This window comes from Suricata suricatta, chromosome 11, assembly GCF_006229205.1.
Source record: "Suricata suricatta isolate VVHF042 chromosome 11, meerkat_22Aug2017_6uvM2_HiC, whole genome shotgun sequence".
Taxonomy (NCBI): Eukaryota; Metazoa; Chordata; class Mammalia; order Carnivora; family Herpestidae; genus Suricata; species Suricata suricatta.
Window position 1 is genome coordinate 37,589,200 of NC_043710.1, and position 20,111 is coordinate 37,609,310.

Sequence of the window (20,111 nt, forward strand, 5' to 3'; positions counted from 1 at the left end):
CTCTGCCATCCCTTTTCTTTCCTATCTGCCCCACAAAATACTATCCAGCCATTAAAACTCAGTTTTTAAGTGTCTCGTATGAGACAAAATTGTGGTTTCCACATATGGCTACCCCAGATGTTAGCTGAATAACAAACAACCTCAAGATCTCAGTACCTTAAATAACCAAAGTTCATTCAACTCAAGTCACATGTTCATTGCAAGTCAGCAGAGATCCCCGATGGCTATAATCCTCCAAGACTTGGGTGGACAAGGCAGCCTTTACTGAGATTGCCAGTTGCTACCGTCAAATGGAAGGAACTGTAAAGGTTCTTACTCAAGAACTTACATATTGTGTCTTGGAAGCTACACACATCACTTCTGCTCATAACTCCTCCCTGCTTATAACCCATTCCCTGGCAAACAGAAGGGAGTAGAACCAAAAATATCTGGCAAACTGCTCCCTAGCTACACATCAGAATCCCAGGGTCTGAGAACTGCTGAGTCCTCCAACAACCAGACTATTGGATAGGGAATCAGCAATGCAAAGGCATAGGGGGAGAGAAATTTGAAAACAACCTGATATATAATATTTTCAAAGTTCTTAAGGGATTATCCTTAGAAAAGTTAAGAATGTCACAGGACTTCATGATTATTTTATAATTTACAAAAATATCAAACTGCCTATGGAAGACATACATCACCGACTTCTCGGTGGCCAGGGTTTCTAAAGATTTTACTGTGACTCTGGGTCAAGGAAGAGCCCTAGCAAATGGGATCTTTGCAGAACTTCCCAGGAGATTCTGCTGCTTAGCCATTCAGGAAACACAAGAATGAGAGAACAAGTATGCAATGGGCTGACCTAATTATCAATTCTACCCCTAATCCTGCTGGGATTTAGATCTTCATCTTTAAGTTCTTGGTTTGGTTTTTTTTTTTTTTTTTGAGAGAGAAAGATACCATGAGTGGGAGAGGGGCAGAGAGAGGAGGAGAGAGAACATCCCAAGCAGGCTCCCCACTGCCAGTGCAGAGCCCCAGCATAGGGACTTGAACTCACGAAACCATGAGATCATGAACTGAGCTGAAACCAAGAGTTGGACGTTTAACTGATAGAGCCACTCAGGTGCCCCTAGATCCTCATCTTTAAAAATCAGAACTTAGAATGTTCTGTATAGTGTAATAGGACCATTAGATAAGAGGATATATATAAAAGCACTCAACACAATATCTGAAGTATAAAGGGAATATGAATTTCCTTTCTTGGTAGGCTCGGCACCTGGGAGAATACTCAATAGCAAGTGCTCAGTAAATGCAGAGAAAGAAAGAGAGGGAGGGAAATCAACAATCCAAAACATTTAAAACATTGGTGATTCAAGTATTTCAGTTTTAAATCACTGGATATTCAGAAAACTGCCATGAAGAGTACTAGGTGCTGGAGAGGCAACAAGGAACAAGACATCCTCTCTAACTTTAAGACCCTGTTTTTCCTGTTGTGTGCCACTTAGGGGAGAAAACCTCAAATGATAAGTCAGGCAAATAACTGCCAAAGCTGTGTCTTCAAGTGCCCACACCTAGCATTATGAATCAGAGACGGAATCAATGGCCACACCAGCTTGGTGGCCTTGTGAGTATTCTCAACCAAGCAGAAATTCAACAACAAACATGCCCAAGTGTACTCTAAAGCCAGAAAATGGGTTCAGAAATTTAAATTAGATTCTTTTAACAATAAAGGGGCACACAAGGGGCTCTCCAAGACATTCTCAGAAGATCAAAAAGCCCAGTTAACCAGAATAAGTCATTCTCTGAGTACATCATTAATCGATTTCACTGTGTTTTTATTAAGTTTAAGGTGCCTGGTTTAAGTAGATATAATTTCAAAGCAAAGATGATCTCATTCCTTTGGGAAATATTATAAAAATGCTATTTATGTAGATGATAACACAAGCAGGCCTGGGGGTATGGGAGTGTTTTCTAACACAAAACACACACCTTCAGGACAAGTTGATACCTCCAGTTTCCTGTCGTTTTTGTAGACCAGGTTTCCTTTTAGGGTAACATCAGTTGTTGTCTAAAAGAAAGCTACAGATTTATGATGTTTGGCCCTGTATTAAATGAGCTGAAGGGAGATTTATAAAGCAAGTAAACGAAGATTTACAGTTCCTTTCACAGAGCAGCTAAAAATTATGGAAAAACTCACTGACCCTTCCAGAGAAGAACTTGGTTGTATGGACCGGAAATGAAGTGCACCTATGAGGTTTCCAACTATTCCTTTCATTTAAATCCTTTGTCTTTCCCCCGTAAATGGGGGGGGGGGGAGCAGTATGGAACTCCATGTGGCTATTATAAACATTGCGTCCTATTACACTAAGCATCAGTGACGCTGATAATAATTAGAAAATGGGAATTGGTGGGATTAAAGAGGGAAGGGAAATGGAGCACATGGTGAAGCAGGAGTAGCTGATTTTGTAGGGTAACCTAGGGAGGAAGATGGGACACAGAACTCCTGGGCCTTGGTGGAGGAAGGAGGAAATGACAGTGGTCTAGGTCAAGTATTCAGCCAGGTTCTTCTGGGAAGTTCTCCACAGGAAGGAACTGGGAGGGATCAGCAAATAGGTAAGTATCTATGACAGAGGACTATTCCTTAGCCCAGGATTGTGAGTGAAACAAGCGTGGTCCAAATTGTTCTCTAACTAAGGTGTCCAAATTATGTACCCAAGACCCACCACTACAAGAAATGTAAAACAACATTACAACAAAGCTCATTACATTTATTAAATGTCTTTCAAAGCTGTTCCCCACCTCTGTTCTTTTCTCTTTTTTTATGGATACAAACATCTGTGATGAGTGTTGTGGGCATACCATTTATTAACTGTGTAACCCTGGGCAGGTCAACGATCTTAATGGAAACACAGGAATCATAGTACTCAGCTGATGTAGGTGGGAGATCTAAAGGAAACAACACCTACAAAATGCTTAGCACACTGACAGTCACTGAAGAGGTGCACTGCACTCATCTTTGTCTACCATAAGGCTGAATTCAATCTAGAGAAATTAGGCAGTTTGTACAGAAACAGCCGGATGAGGTAGAAAAAAATCCAGGTTTAAGTACAATATCTGAGCCTCAGTTTGCTCCAGCAGAGCTGAGAACTAGACGTATGGACTTAAAGAGGCCTAACTCCAATACCTAACTAGCCAAGTAACCTAAGGTAAGCCCCTTGACTTTTCCGAGCCTCAGTTCCTTATCTGTAAAATGAAAATATTAATATTTTTATTAGGGCATGATATGAAAAAGGTGAAATAGCATGTGAAGTATTTAACATATAAACATAGCAAGTGTATGAAAAAAAGAGCAGCAGCCATAATTACTGTGGTTCATTCATCCCTTTATGCATTCGACAATCACTCCTCCAGGAGCTGTTATGTACCTCAAGGTGAGGCTCACTGCTAGAAAGTCCACAGTGAAGGGATCAAACAAAAATGCCTGACCTCATGGAGCCTCTGCTCCATGCTAATGAAAGTGCCTTGTGTACTTTAAGTACTCAATAAATGATATACGTTTCAAGTGAGTACAACATGAAAAAAGCCATAAACTTGGATTAAGATTTAATTTAATTGGGTTCAATGCATGGCTGTGGATTCTGGGCACGCCACTTCACCTGTCTGGACATTTGTCTTCTCATCTACAAAATGTGTTAAGAACGAGAATCCCTAACATATGGGAGTTCATAGGAGATCAAGAAAATAATGTTTTTTCAAGCAGTTTGTAAACTACAATGCACACACAAGCTTAATGGTCACACAATTCAGCATGATCACACCCAAACTTTAATAAAGGAGGGAAAACATAATACACTATTCTTTTAATTATTCACAAAAATTAAATTTATAATGCATAGGTAAGGCAAAGTATGAAAGATCAACAGATTTTGTAGAATTTTGCATTCGAGTAAGTTCCTTAAACTTTTATAACTCATTATACTCATGTTAGAAAATCCTTACATTTGTAAAATAACTCTCCAGAGATTCCTAGGAATCTCCCTATCTGTAAATACTATTAGAGCTGATAATTATAAAGTAAACACATTTAGAACCATTTTCCACAAGGTGTTCCACACTGGTTTCATGTATTAGGTTTCCTGTGTTAATTAAGATTCCATGTATAAATAAGTTAACAGATGATAAGTTAAACATTGCTACCTAAAAGCTTTTCAAAACCATTACATGCAATTTTGATATCTGATAGATGACAGGTTGTAAACATATATTTGAATAAAAAATCATGTTTGCATCTCTACATAGGACAGGTAGAATGAACATTAAGAATGCTACATTAAATACTTAAGTATTTAAGTTATCCATCTGAAATGCACCAAGAAGGTTTCAATACTCAATCACCAGGGATTAACCACACTAGGTGAGGATATAGATACAAAATGGCCTGCTTTTGACTCAATGGGTAGTTTACTTGGTCAGTTACTATGTTTTGTGAACAGTGTATGAAAATGTATCATAAATTATGTTTGAAAATAGTTTTAAAAAACAACCAGAACACTATGTCTATGTCTGGCTAGAAAGATAATAGAAATGCATACATGCAATTAGGAAACTCTGCTTTTTCATCTATACCAGAACTAATCATACACTAAGTGATATATTTCAGTTGTGTCTTCACAGGAGGCTAAATTCTTATTTGAATGGGCAAAAAGGCTAGTAATGCACTTAGATGTGTCCAAGAACACTAAAGGAAGCCCTGGGGTTTTTTTTTCACCTATAGCAACAACATTAGTGAGGTAACAGTGAATAATTATTCACTCTAAATGAATTACAAATTCATCAAAGTGAATTGGGAGAAAAATCCACTTTTTGGAAATAGACTGAAATACCAGGGATGGAGAAAGTCCTAAAACCACTTATCTTCTTTAAAATTTAAGACTTTCAAACTTCTCATTTAACAAATTCACTTTGACTATCTATACTCAATAGCAGTAAGAGACATGGAAGCCTCAATATGACAGGAAGTGGCAGGTCCCCTTTGGATTCCCAGAAGAGTGACCCAAGAAGAAAGAGCTAACTAAAAATTTCCCAAGGATTCTGAGAATTGCTGTTTATCACAGCTTGCCTGCAGTTGAGAAAGGATGCTTGGCTTACCCCGCCCACTGTAAATACTGAGCTGGTGTGTCAGAAAGACAAATGTACATTAAGACAAAATATTATTTGTGTCTAAGAAATTTGCCGTAGGTCAGAACTGGAGGAAATGGAACACCTAACCTAGTCAGATGTATCCTGGCCAAATAAAAATGTATAACAGGAATCAACTGTAGTGATTTTTTTCTCTGTATCACTGTACAAAATTTTGAATTCCTTTTTATGTCAGGAAAACGTGAGATTAAATCCAGGCTCTGTCATTTACTAGGTGTGTCGCATCAGATTTCTTATTGACCAAGTAGAGACAGGATTAAATAAAGGTAAAGAACTGCTCAGCACACTGCTTAGCCTTTTCCAAGGTGCTAGGGATAGATCGGGTGAACAATACCAACACCAATTCCAGCCCTCATTAAGTGTACTTTCTGGTGCTAGTAAGAAGAATGTTCATTTCCATTCTTCCTTCCCAATCCTATACAAATACACTTACTACTTTGTCACACACAAAACAGAATTTTGGACAACGTTACAAGCATTGACAGGTAAACTACAAGCTATTTGATACATCCAATTTTTTTTAAGGAGGCTCAGAAAAGATCCCATTGGAGTTCTAAGGAGCCAAGTATCAGTAACAAAAGACAAAATTCACCAGCAAGAAAATAAACAGCCAGAAATAAATGGGAAGAAGTCCATGAATCTCTATAGCTTCTCCCTTAGAAGCTATTCGATAACACTGGGCTTTTAGCAAATCCTTTCAATAGTAAAAGGGGGAAGGGAAGATTCTTGTAAAGATGTGTAAGCCCCATTTGAAAGGCATTTTGAGGTGGCTTTCTCACTTGAAAATTGGAAAAGAAACAAGATTTCTCCATGCAATGCTCAATGTCTTAGTGGAAAGAAGGCACGGGGCACAGAAGTTTATTCATGGAACCATGCCTTCGTTTATTCACTGGTAGATTCAGAAGGATCCTCGGTGCATCTACTTCCTATGTTCCAGGCCCTGGGCTGCATCTCGAGCATACAAAGATGAATCAGACACAGTCCTGACCTTTGAGAAGTTCTTAACCTAGAAAAATATTGAAAAACTAAAATCCTGTGTGATGAGCACTCTAATAAAGGCTTGAACAAAAGGGCATCAGAGCCCAGAGGAGGCAACCACAAACCCAGCCCTTAGAATTTGATATGGTATAAATGCAATAACCAGAGAATTGATTCTAAATTCACTTTTTATGTAATATCCAATCTGCCCCTCACATTCAATCAACCAACCAACCCTGTTGACTTCACCTCCTGTTTCTTCCCACCTCCACTTTCACCATGATCTCTGGCCTACGTTAGTTTAACAGACTGACGACGGGAACTCCTGCTTTTCATTCCGGCCTCCACTGTAGCTGGAATGATTTTTCCGAAATACCTATCACATCTTGTCACATTCTCTTCTGAGCCCTTCAAATTCCCACTGCTGTAGAGTAGAATCCAAACTTCATCATGTCTACAAGGCCTCCTTACTCTGCACTCACCACTCTGCACCTCCCACTCTGGGTTCCAGACAAAGTAAACACTCCATTGCTCTCTGGCACATCGAGATCTACAGAAATGCTGTTCTCAACTCTGGCAACTCTTACCTTCCACTGAGTTCCACAAAGTCCATCAAAGTCTCCCATCGCACCGTATACTTCCTGATCACATAGTCATCATCTCTCATAGTCATTGTTCTCCCCGTCTTTCAAGATCCCTTTGATGACATCTTTCACCTAGTTCTCCTTTCTCCTTACTCAATGACACACATCTTGAACCACATAGGACTTAATTATTTGTGATAGAACATTTATTAAAATCCCATTTTATACCAGATCCTTAGACTTTTTACTCCCTTGAGTTCTTGTATCAATTCCTTTTTTTTTTGTTTGTTTCAATTCCTAAAAGAGACTATCAGCACTTTGATTTTACAACAATGGGGAAAGGCAGAGTGATTGATGTTCACAAAATGGTAGAGCCAGAATTTCTAACCCAAGTGCACCAAAACTAAGCCAAATCTTCCCCCTATATCTCCACTATTTCTCCCTCATTATTTGGAGTGTACAGTTGTTTGCCCAGACAAGCTTCATTAAGAAGCGGAAGCCACAGCAGGCATAAGTCACCACAGCAAGGACACACTACAAGCTTCCTGAATTGAATTCTTCTTAATCCTATGTAGATATTAAGCATCTTAGAGATAACTAAAGGTGTATTTTTTTTTTAAATAACCAAAAAAGTTTACATCTACACAATTTCAATTTCCATTCAAATTCAAGCCAGGACTTATCCCTGAAAAATGAGCAGGGACTTTTCTTTTTTCTCTTCCTTCTTTTTGCTGCGTAAAAATGCTAAGGACTGTACATAAAGTATATGCATAATTTCTTTCAAGGAGACACTTAAAATCCTAAAATATTCTAACAGTGAGCCAAAAGATGTTTCAGGGTGATTTCTTAAAGTGAAGGTACATCATTGGAAAATAACCTCAGGCCATCCTCATAGGCTTGGCCTCTGGGTACCACCCAGTCCCTCTGACAAATTCTCTAAAGAACAGAGCAAGAAAGATTCATCCAGGAAAATGCCAGGCCCCAGAGCTCTCAGAAGGAAGCCATGGTCAAGAATCAAACATAACACACCAGGAAAAATTGGGGGAAAGGCACCGAACAAGGCCAAACAAACATATTTTGATTATTTCAATGATGAGTTATCTCCTCGGTAGCCACTGTGGCAAGCCTGAGAACTCATGAAGATTCAAAATTCTTCCAGCAGTGTTGCCTCATGTGGCTCCATGATTCCAGCATCTCCACAATGTAGCCTTTCTATATGGCTATGAATGTAACTTTCCTAACATACCAATCCAATAATGTCATCAGACCTGCAACCCTCCAATGGATATTCTGTAGCCTATACTAGTGATTTCTGGTTTTGATCATGCATCCACATAGGTCACAGTTTGGGAACATGTACCTCCTATATGTAATTTTTTGTCTATTTTATACATGTATTATGCTAATATATCATGCACATTTTAAATCTTAAACCAAAGTGAAAATTAAAAGACTAAGATGCAATTAAAGTCCCAGGGCCACCTGAGTGGCTCAGTTGGTTAAGTGTCCAACTCTTGATTTCAGGTCAGGTCATGATCTCACAGTTTTGAGATCAAGCCCCATATCAGGGTCTGCACTGGGCATGGAGCCTGCTTGGGATTCTCTCTCCCCTTCTCTCTGCCCCTCCTCAGAGTGCATGTATACACTCTCTCTTAAAAATAAATATAAAAAAAGTTTTAAATTTAAGTTCCAATGGTTTTTCCATATCTCAGTAGATCCAGTTTTCTACCTGTTGTGATTCCTGCATTCTATATGGATGCACACCAGCCTATAGGAGAAAACTGAAACTCTTTAGCATGCCTACACTGCTCTTTACCTTTTGGCCATCAGCCAGATCTTTTTCTCATCTCCTACCAAGCTCTTTATGTTCTAACCATGCTAAACTTTGTACTTTTATATATGCTAATCTCTCTGCCGAGGATGGCCTTCCCTCACACTTCCTCCTAAGAACTGGACTCAGCTCAAATGCCCCCTCTGCCAGGCACCCTGTGCAGATTCTAGTTGGCAGAAGGAATTACTCCCACTACTGTGCTCCTAACACCCAATTCAATTCCAAGGATAGAACAAATCCTGCTGTATTTTGATTGTCCAACTACAAGGCTCTCTTTGCCTTTAAACTATAACTTCCTTGAAAAAATAAACTATGATTTAATCATCCTTGCATTGCCAGGACCCAACACTGGACCCACTCACAGGAAGTGCTTAATATTTGCTGAAAGAATGAGACAAGACTCTAGGTCTGACTCTTCCCTATGCCCTTGAGAGAGCCACTCTGTACAACATTTAAGACTTCATACTGCATAATCTAGCAGGTGCCATTCACCTACAACATTGCATGTATCTTCACTTCCATAAGTTCCATAATGTCTAGCAGAGGGTTCAACATAGAACAACAGCTCAATATACATGTTGGAGATGTATTAGTCAGGATTCTCCAGAGAAACAGAGCCAACAGGAGATAGATAGATAGATGATAGATATAGACAGACAGATAAATATACAATCAGGACACTTCTTATAGGTATTGTGTCATACCATTATGGAGACCTAAAATCTGCTATCTATGATTTGGAAAACTAGGGAAATGGGTAATATAATTCAGCCCAAGTCCAAAGGCCTAAGGACCAGGAAGCTGCCTATGTGAATCCCAGAACCTGAAAGCCTGAGAGCCAGTAGCTCCAATGTCCCCTTAGAGAAAAAGATAGATGTCATACCTCAAGAAGAGCAAGAAGGAATTTAGCCTTCCTTTGCTTTTTTGTTGTTATTGTTGTTGTTCCATTCAGACCCTCAATAGATTGAATGATTATGGGTCACAATGGTGATGGCAGACCTCTTTACTCAGTCTACTCAAGCAAATGTTCATCTCTTCCAGAATCAGCCTTGCCAACACATGCAGGAACAATGTTCTACCAGCTATCTGGGCATCCCTTATCCCAGTCAAGAGGACACATAAAATTAACCATCACAGTTTGATATATATTCAGAGTGTGTATATATCTCAATCCTACATAGCTGAATATCAAGTTCTAGTCCAATTACTGCCAATGATGAAAATATTTATGACAATGATTATATAATGTATACACAGCTATATAGCCTTAGCCTTTACAAAATGCTTTCATATGCAATATCTTATTTAACACTCACAGCCAAATGGTACTATATAGGCCTTGTTTGAAGTCCTATTTGGACCATGAGAAAAATCAAGACACAGAAGATGGAGTGACTTTCCAAGGTCACCCAACTGGTAAGAGGTAGAGCCAGGATCAATCAAGATCTCTTTATCCTTAGTTCAATGTTCTTTCACTACATCACTGTCCTGAGAGTTGTCAAGAAAAAAGGAAAATGTTAGAAAGGAGGAATATTTAAGGATAGTGGACTACCCAGGCAGGGACAATCTGTTTAGTCCCCAAGCCTAATAGTGCTCTCTTCCACATTCACACTGTTTTAATTTTTCACTTGCTTTTGCTATGCTACTTGAAATTTAACAGTTTGGGAATTTTCTTAATTAACAAGCATTCTCTTTAAAGAATACATTTACCTCTGGGAACATTATGTGGATATCAATCTTTTATAAATGTGTGTAAGCTAGTTCCATGAATTGCCTTTCTTCTAGCATAAAGATCACAACTCTAGCATGTGAGAGGCTGTGAGTTTCTATGGAAGTATGGGTCACTTTGGCATACTGAGGACAGAACAAATCCAGATGATGTAATACAATGAAAGCCACAGGGACGTCTGGTGATAACACAAGCAAGAAAGTACAAGAGACAGTTTAGTTAATCTTATCCAGTTTCCAAGTAAGCAAGTCTTAATACAATCAATTACAGCCAGAAGTCCATTTGGTGGAACACAGGCAATAAAAAGTAAAAAAAACATAAAAATAATGGGTGAGATGGTTTCATTGAGAAACTGTGGCAAGACTGTAAAACCATTCACCAAAACAAATTTTTTATCCTCCCAGGCACAGAGCTAGACAACATTTACAAGCCTCTCTTCCAGGCAGGTATAGCCAGTGGCTAAGCTCTGGCCAGTGGAATGTGGCCAGCAGACTCTATAAAAACCTCCCATTCCTCACACTCCTGTTACCTTTCCCCCTCCATGGTAATTTTGGAAGCCACCTATTACACATGGTAGAGCAAAAGAGGGTGACAGCCTGGGTCCCTGAATCCCAAGTTTGAGGAAAGGTACCTGCTAATCAGGAACATCTGAAGGTCCATGTGAATGAAAACAGAAGTTTCTATTGGGTTAAGCCATAAGAAAATTTTCTGTAATTTCTAAAATGTATTTGTGTTGAGGTATAACTGACATATAACATTGAATTAGTTTCAGGTGGACAAAATGATTTGATATTTGTGTACAGTGCATACTGATCACAAGAAATATAGCTAACATCCATCATCATAGTTACAATTGTGTGTGTGTGTGTGTGTGTGATGAGAACTCTTAAAACCTCCTCTCCTAGCAACTTTCAAATATGGGATACAGTATTAGTAACATAGGCACCATGTTGTACATTATATCCCATGACTTATTTTATCACTGGAAGTTTGTACCTTTTGATCCCCCTTCACCCCTTTGTCCTCCACCCATTCCCCAGCAACCACCAATCTGTGATTATGAGCTTGCTTTACTTTGGTTTATTTTAGATTCCATATGTAAGTGAGATGATACACTGTGTCTCTGTATGACTTATTCCACTCAGTATAAAGCCCTCAAGGTCCATCCACATTGTCACAAATAGCAAGACATGTTTATGGTTGAATTCCATTGTACGTACATTTTCCTTACCCATCTATCCGATCATTGGACACTTGTATTTTCATACCTTAGCTACTGTAGATGATGCTGCAATGAACAATGGGGTGCATAGATCTTTTCAAATTAGTACTTTCATTCTCTTCAAATACCCAGAAATGAAATTGGTTGATCATATGGTAGTTCTCTTTTTAATTTTCTGAGGAACCTCCATATTGTTTTCCAAAGTGGCTACACCAATTTGCATTACCACCAATAGGGCACAAAAGTTCCCTTTTCACCACAGCCTCACCAACACTTGTTACCTCTTGTCTTTTTGATAACAGTCATTCTATCAAGTGTGAGGTAAGAGCTCACTGTGGTTTTGATTTACATTTACATGATGATTAGCAATGTTGAGCATCTCTTCAGATGCCTCTTGGCACTTGTATGCCTTCCTTGAAAAAAACATCTATTTAGATCCTCTGCCCATTTTTTAATTGAATTGTTTGGGGGTTTTTTGCCAAAAAAATGACTAAAATTATTGTGAAATCTGATTCTCTTGTCATGGAGTCTTCTTTTCATGGAATAAAACAAGCAGGCAGCATTTCAGCATTATATAAAACTGGGTGTTAGCAAAATGAGCAGACTCTGCACTTTAAAAAGCATCCCTTAACAACACTAAGACAGCAAATCTCACACAAGAAAGAAAGCAGTGTCACAGATATAGAAAGGCAAGCATCAGCCTGAGATTTCCATCCCATCATAAATCTAAAATATTTTTCTCTGTCTTCAATGCACTAGGCATTTTTCCACATGCTAGAGATACAGGGAATAAGATAACATTGCTACCAGCACACAGCTTATATTCAAAGGAGAAAAGATCATGAACTGTTAAGCAAGAAAACACCACAATTTTAGACAATAAGTACTATGAAGATAATAAAATGCTACAGAAAGTAGCTAAGTGTAGAGCAGAGGTAACTGGGTGAGCATGGTCAGGAGAGGCCTTTCTAACATGGTGACATTTGAGCTATAACTTGAATGATCACTAGAAAGCAGATTAGGAAAAAGATGTGGGTGAAGAACATGCCAGGCTGAGGAAAGAATGATTTTATCACACAAGCCTGTTCAGGGAACACAAAGAATTATGGTGTGATGAGAGAAGAGTGGGCATCAGAAAGAGTAGTAGGAGATGAAGACAGAAGTAGGTAGGTTCTGATTCACATACAGCCTTACACAGGACGTAACTGGAATATTATTATTCTCAGAGGTAAGAGAATCATTAGACCATCGTCAACAAAAGAGTGGAAGTATATGACTTACTTTTTTTCTTTTTTTTTTTTTAAATTTATTTTTGAGAGAGATACAGAGACAGCACGAGTGGGGGAGGGGCAGAGAGAGAAGGAAACAGAAACCAAAGCAGGCTTCAGGCTCTGAGCTCTCAGTACCAAGCCCAATTCAGGGCTCGAAGCCATGAACTGCAAGATCATGACCTGAGCCCAAGACAGACGCTAATAGAGCCAAAGCCATGAACTGCGAGATCATGAACTGAACCCAAGACAGACGCTAATAGAGCCACCCGGGTGCTCCTGATTTATATTTTAAAAAGCCCAATCTGACCAATGTTTGAAGAATGGATTCCAACAGGCAAGACACCACTGCAATCACTAGCCAAGAGATAAAGTAGGCTTGGACTGGAGTCATAGCAAGACATAGATGAACTTGGGATTCACTTTGGAGGGAACACCAATAAGACTTCCTAACATAGCACATACTGGTGGTGAGCAGAAGAATGGGACTGAGAACTTGTCCATTTTGTGAATGGAGCAAGTCTGTGGATAGAAGTCCCATTAAGAGATTGGGAGAACATAGTCCTCTGTTCTCAGGATCAGGATCAGGATCAGGATCTCAGCAGAGCTTTGTAGAACAACACTTCAGGGGCATGACAAATTAACTAGGATACAAAGAGCTAGACTAGAAACATTATCAACACTTAACACCAGTTTGACCATAAAGAATTAACTAAAAATCCCAAACAATATCCTACAAATGATCTTTGGACACAAGGGTTAAAAAAAATAGTGCCACTTTAACCTTTAGTCCTGACCATTGCCCTACTTGGATTATCGGGGGCTCCTTCCCGAACCCCAGAGCTTAACAATCAACCCAGTGGTTTAACCCAAATGCAGTCAAGATTTGGATTTGGGCTTTTTCTTCCCTTTAATAATTCCAAGAAGATAGTTAGGGGGGAAGGGAAGGTTGGTAAAAAGAGGCAAGAATTCAAGAGGGTGGAAGAGCAGGAGCAGATGCTTTTCAACACAGTCTTGGCAAAGCAGCAGAGAAAAATTCAGGACCAGGAAGAAGGCTCATCTCTACCTGCTGTTGGGAAGAAGGTGACACAGGGGTTATTAGGAGCAAAGGAAAAGCTAGATGAGGATCACAGACTTGGAAAGATAGGGTGTGGAGCATGGGGTTGATATATTACTAGGTACCAGAAGATCCATTAGTCATGCAGGCTAAATGGGCGGACAGGGGATACTCCAGAGTACCCTTATTTCAAACATTCTGAATCTCTGGACATAGACAGGAGCTGGAGCTTAGAGTTAAGATTCTATTAACATGAATATTCAAGAAAGCCTTATGATCCCTGTGCTGTCCAAAGCAGGACTTCAGGAGATTGAAGCCCAGCTTTAAGTATGAATTGCGCTACACGTATCATGAAGCTCGTGCATTTTATAACAATCAAAACAACAAGAGTTACCTGATTAATCCTTGGATAATTAGAAGTATAATTAAGCAACTAGCTGTTCTTCCATGCATTCCCTTCATCAGATGTTTACAGTATCTTATTTCTATGAAATTGCATATATACTAGCCTCTGCATCCAATAACTATTGACCACTCTAGCAATTCTGAGATCATTCTGTTTGAACTCTGACCTCTTGGCCATTTTCCCAGCCTCTTAACACATTTTTTTAACATAGTTTATTGCCAAGTTGGTTCCCATGTAACACCCAGTGCTCTTCCCCACAAGTGCCCTTCTCCATGTCCATCACCCCCCTTCTCCTCTCCCCCTCCTTCTTCAGCCCTCAGTTTGTTTTCAGTATTCAAGAGTCTCTCATGATTTGCCTCCCTCCCTCTCCCTAACTCCAGCCTCTTAACACTTTATAACCCCTAGCTATGCGAGAAAAGTTATCAATCCCCTTGCTAATCAGTTGCTGGTTTCATGCATTCCAGTGGTTTTGTTACATGAAATTATTAAACTCATACCAATATAGGTTATTTTGTTCCACAACATTTCCTTGAACACAACGCCACTCATCTTTTTATGAAAAAAAAAAAAAAGGACTCTATCATTATCATAAACACGTTTAGTACCCCTCTGCCAACAAAACGCTCTGGGTTTGGTTCTAACCGATAAAATCTAATCCTTCCATCTAAGAACACTTCCCAAAAGATGTAACGATGGAAGCCCACTTTCACAAAGTATTGGCCTCAGTGAGCACACACTCTTCAAATTCTAAAATCTTCATAAGCGTTAATGATATAAGTTAATGATGATGATAATGGTAAATGTTGTGATCCATTAAATGTTTAGCGAATACCAGACAATTTGCTAAATTTTTGACATGGATTGTTTCATTACGATAATTGGGAAATCCAATTTCCCATATTGGAATTGGCCATAACAAAGCACTAATTTACAACTTGCGGTCTGCAAAAAGTCTATTGTGTGGCAGCCAGGCCAGAGCAGACTATTAATGATCCACTCAATTGGCACTTTTTCCAGTAATCTTCAAAGCTTGTTCCATTTAAAAAAATAAATGATTGCTTTCAGTCTTGGGCACTGAGCTAAAGGTATCTTTCTAAAACCACAAAACTTTTATCAAATAATTCAGGCAGGGTAAGGTAGGCTTTGGCTAAGTTATGCAAAAGTAATTGCACCCTCAGATAATTACACCTTCCAACATTTCAGTGATTTACACAATCATTTCTCATTCATGCCACATGTCCATTGCCTGTTGGTTGTCCCCCTGCTCCATGTCCTCTTCATTCCAGAACTCCAGCTCAAGGAGAAGCCCTGCTCTGGCATATTGCCAGTTTTGTGTTAGAGAAGAAAGAGAACGAGGTGCATCCCTATATTAGCTCTTAGAGCTTCTACCCTGAAATACAGGTCACATCCACTCAGATTTCATTAGATCAAGGAGGCAGCTAATATTTTAAACAAAAATACAACATTGGAATGGGATGGGGAGAGGGAAGGTAGAGAGTAGAAAGGAATTGAGTATTTTCTTCATTTCTCTGAGTATTAGTGTCTGGCACTTGTACAATGAAGTTAAATATGGTCAATGCTGCTGCTTTCCTCACAGATTTAAGTCTCAAAGAGTACAAAATACATAAAAGAAGTCTGAAAAATTCACAGTAGTCTATAAGCAGACATTACTACAACAATGCTAAGTGTAGTACTTCCCATGCCTGGCACATTGCATGATGTATGAAATCACATTGTTCTTCTCTACTTCTAAATAACTTTTACTCCAGCAAGAAAACATTAATGAGACAATGTATACAGGTTCCAAAATCAGGAAGATCATGAATAGACCCCCAACTGCCTCTAATATAAGCCAATGTATCAGAAATTATTTAAGATCAACTCATTGAAAATGTCATTGCTGAGATAAAACGCCTCAGCAGACCAGATACGTAAAACACCAAAATCCAACTAAAACTATTTTCACAATGAGCTGAATTGGACAAGGCAAAATGAAATGATCTCCTGTGAATTGTATCAGAGCTGACAAAAGGCCTTATTATTCTCTATTGATTGGCTAAGAGTCCAATATCTTCCCAATGATGGTTTCTCCTGCAATCTCTGTAGAGCAGAAGTCTTTAATACTGTATCACTGCTACTACCCAAGGAAGTTAAGAAAATTGAAAGCCTTTTGTGCTTCTTTTTCTACCGAGAGTCTGAACAGGCTTTTCAAGATAGCCTGGACAATGTGTGTAATATTTTGTTTTAATTTGCAAGGCAGTCTTGTCCATTGTGGTTTGTACAATATGGGTCATTTTCACTCCATTTACTCAGAGTAAAAAAAAAAAAAACTTGCCTGAAGCAGTTTGTAAGTATCTACCTCTTTCTAGACTATAGTTAAGACAATGAACTCAGCCTGAGAGTCCCTGGTACCCAGGTGGGCACTTGGCGACTTCTAATCTTGTCTCACAGACCATTGCAGTCTGAGGACAGAGCTGGGGAAATTATCATAAACTGCATTTAACCATAAAATAATGGGGTAGATGTTGCTTTTTGGCTCCTACTCTCACTGCCACAGTCCTAAGTGGTTCAGGTAAAGGGCAAAGATCATTTGGTTTCAGGGAAGGCAAACCCCTACCCCAGCTCCCAAGAGCCAGACACAACCCAAACCAGTAACAGCCCTCTTATTCTCCTTGCCCAAAAGTTGGTCTAGGGGTCAAGAAGATGCAACTCAGGTCTGAAAAATAGGAGAATGAAAATCTTCTGCATGGGGGCAGGGACAGGGGGTTACAGGGAACCTTCCAGGAAGGACTTTCTTTAAACACAAAAGACAGAACCTCACACAGAAAAGGTTTTTAACCCATTCCCCTTCCTTCTTTGCTTGCTTATGACACTGGTGTAATCACTTGATAGAATTTCTGGTAGGATCCCAGAAGACCAGAGCCAAGTGAGAGCTTTCAATTTCAACCATGTCTATCAGGAGTACATTTCTCACAAATGACAGCATTCAACAGCTTACTTACCTTCACAGTAGGCAGAGTCTCCCTGGACAGAAATGTAGCCATTCTTGCACTCACAAGTAGCTTTTGTATTCCAGTTTTTACACTCTGAGTTTTCACCACATTTAGGTCCTTCTGCACAAAAGTTATGACCTAAAAGAAGCAAATCAAATTTTACATCAGAACAAAAGACTTGCAATAATAAACCATGAATGACCTTTAATATATTGGCACCCTGCATGAAAACAGACATCGGCAAGATGCAAGGGTTGGCTAGGAAGCGGGTGGAGAGTAAGAATGGGAAACTGGACTATCACATGCTTGAGATATTTCTCCTTAATACTTTTCAAAGTAAATTCCTTTCTAAAGGCTTTTTATCCATGTTGACCCTGAATCCCCTAACCCACCACTTTCTTATGTAACCACTCTTTTTTATAATTGCCTTTTTGCAAAGCATAGGATTCACAGGACATATATAAAAAGTATCTATATGAATATACAATACGAATACAACCAGATTATCAGTACTCTGGATTACACCTCCACAATAAGTCCCCTCCCAGCCATCAAAGAGGACAATCCTGAATTTTGTGTTAATTACTCCTTTGCATGTTTTTATCGTTTATCATATGTATATACTTATTTCTAAATAGATCATTCATACAGAAGTGCTGATGCATAGGGGCACATGGACCCCCATGTTCATAGTGGCACTTTCAACGATTGCCAAATCATGGAAAGAGCCTAAATGTCCACCAACTGATGAATGGATCAAGAAGATGTAGTATATATACATATACATATACACATATACATATACACATATATACATATATATACATATATACATATATATACACATATATACATATATATATACACACATATATATATACATACACACACACACACACACACACACACACACACAATGGAGTACTACATGGCCATGAGAGAGAATGAAATCTGGCCATTTGTAGCAAAGTGGAGGGACCTCAAGGGTGTCATGCTAAGTGAAATAAGTGAGGCAGTGAAGAACAGATACCATATGTTTGCACTCATAGGTCTAACAGGAGAAACCTAACAGAGGACCATGGGGAGGGGAAGGGGGGAAAAGATTAGGGAGAGGGAGGGAGGCAAATCATGAGAGACTCTTGAATACAGAAAACGAACTGAGGGCTGGAGGAGGAGGGGAAAGGAAGGCGGTGGTAATGGAGGAGGGCACTTGTGGGGAAGAGCACTGGGTGTTACATGGGAACCAACTTGACAGTAAACTATAAATAAAATAAATCATTCAGTTTATGCCCATTTTGAACTCTACATGAAAGAAATTATATTTTACATATTCTCTATGGTGTTTTTTTCTATTCATCCCTGATATTGCCTGTAGCAACAGTTTATTTGTCAATGCCACATAATATTCTGCAGCATCAATATTCCACCATCTATCCAATGTTACAAATGAGCACTGCGGTTATTTGTAGGTTTTGAATTTCAAACAATGTGGCAAGAAACATCCGGGGCATACTTTTTAAATCGTGGGTTCAATATTTACTTCCCCAACATTCCTTCTTGAATCTCAGACATTACTTCCAAGATAATTATTTTTCTCCCTAAAATGCCCTTTATAAATTCCTTTAGTGAGAATATTTTGAAAGGGACAGTGCTCAATCTTAATTTGTTTACATGTCCTCTTTCTATTCTTTAATTTTACCCTAGGGTAAGTTCATTTTTATTTCTTCTTCCTAGGATTCCTAGGGATTTCTGAACCTAAAGATCAAATCTTTCATCAATCTGGAAACAGGAAGTGACTCTTCAGACATGCGCTTCACCATTTTCTCTTTTTGGAACTCCAATTAGATTAACTGTAGTCCTTCTCAAGCTCTTCTCCAAGCTACTTAGCCTTCCTTTTCTACTTCTGCTCCCCTTTTCTCTCTGTGCCAAATTCTGTGTAACTTCCAGATGCATCTTTATTCTCTTTTAGGCTGGGTCATAGTCCGTTTCACTCATCAATATCATTTTTATTTCACTTACAGATTTTCTAAAATTCTTATTTTGTCTCCTTGGTCAAATCTCATAGTCCCTGTTTTATCTTTTAATTTCCTTTTCTATTTTTTTTTTTTATTTCAGAGAGACAGTACAAGTGAGGGAAAGCAGAGAAAGAGGGAGACAAATTCCAAAGCAGGCTCCAGGCTCTGAGCTGTCAGCACAGAGCCCGATGCAGGGTTTGAACTCATGGACCATGAGATCAGGACCTGAGCCAAAGTGAGAGGCTTAACTGACTAAGCCACTCAGGCACCCCTTAATTTCCTTTTTTAAAAAAGGCACATGAGGCATATTTGTCTTACATCACTAATTCCAGGATCTTCTATCTTTGTACATGGGATTTTGTGGCTTTTGGTTTCACTAAGTATTGTGCATGACTTAATATTCTTGTGTGGTCAGTGATTCCTCAGTTTGTGAGCTAATATTTTTTTTATAAATTAATATGTGAGAATTTAGATTGGGATTTAAAACAGCATTTCTTCAGAGAAGATTTGTGTTTGATTCTGTCAGGTGCCCATGGGAACCATCAACCCAAGATCACTTTGCATTTTGCTTTGGGGCATAAGGATTAAGCCACACAGGTAGAATAAATTCAGGCCTTAAGCATTCAGGAATGCAATCTTTTCTCTTCCACACCCCCTTATCTAGAGTCAAGACTGACAGATGAGTCTCCTTTTACAAAGGTTTCTCCTAGTCACCCAATGAGGATTCTCTCCTCAAGGATCTTGGTTTATGCATCTCACACAAGCCCCTGGCTTTGTCTCCCATTTCTTTGCAGTGTTTGTTAAAAGGCAGATTCGAACACCAGGGATTAGACATTGCCTTCATAGCAAA

At 39.1% G+C, this 20,111-nt stretch overlaps 1 protein-coding gene across 3 annotated transcripts in view; it reads right to left on the minus strand.

The window, feature by feature from the left end:
* Positions 1–20,111, minus strand: part of NELL1 (neural EGFL like 1) — an 890,650-nt gene that overhangs the window by 638,917 nt on the left and 231,622 nt on the right. For all 3 annotated transcript variants that reach the window (XM_029914487.1, XM_029914488.1, XM_029914486.1), the window contains exon 12: positions 17,256–17,384. In XM_029914487.1, coding sequence (XP_029770347.1) covers positions 17,256–17,384 — 129 coding nt within the window. The remainder of the gene's footprint in view (positions 1–17,255; positions 17,385–20,111) is intronic.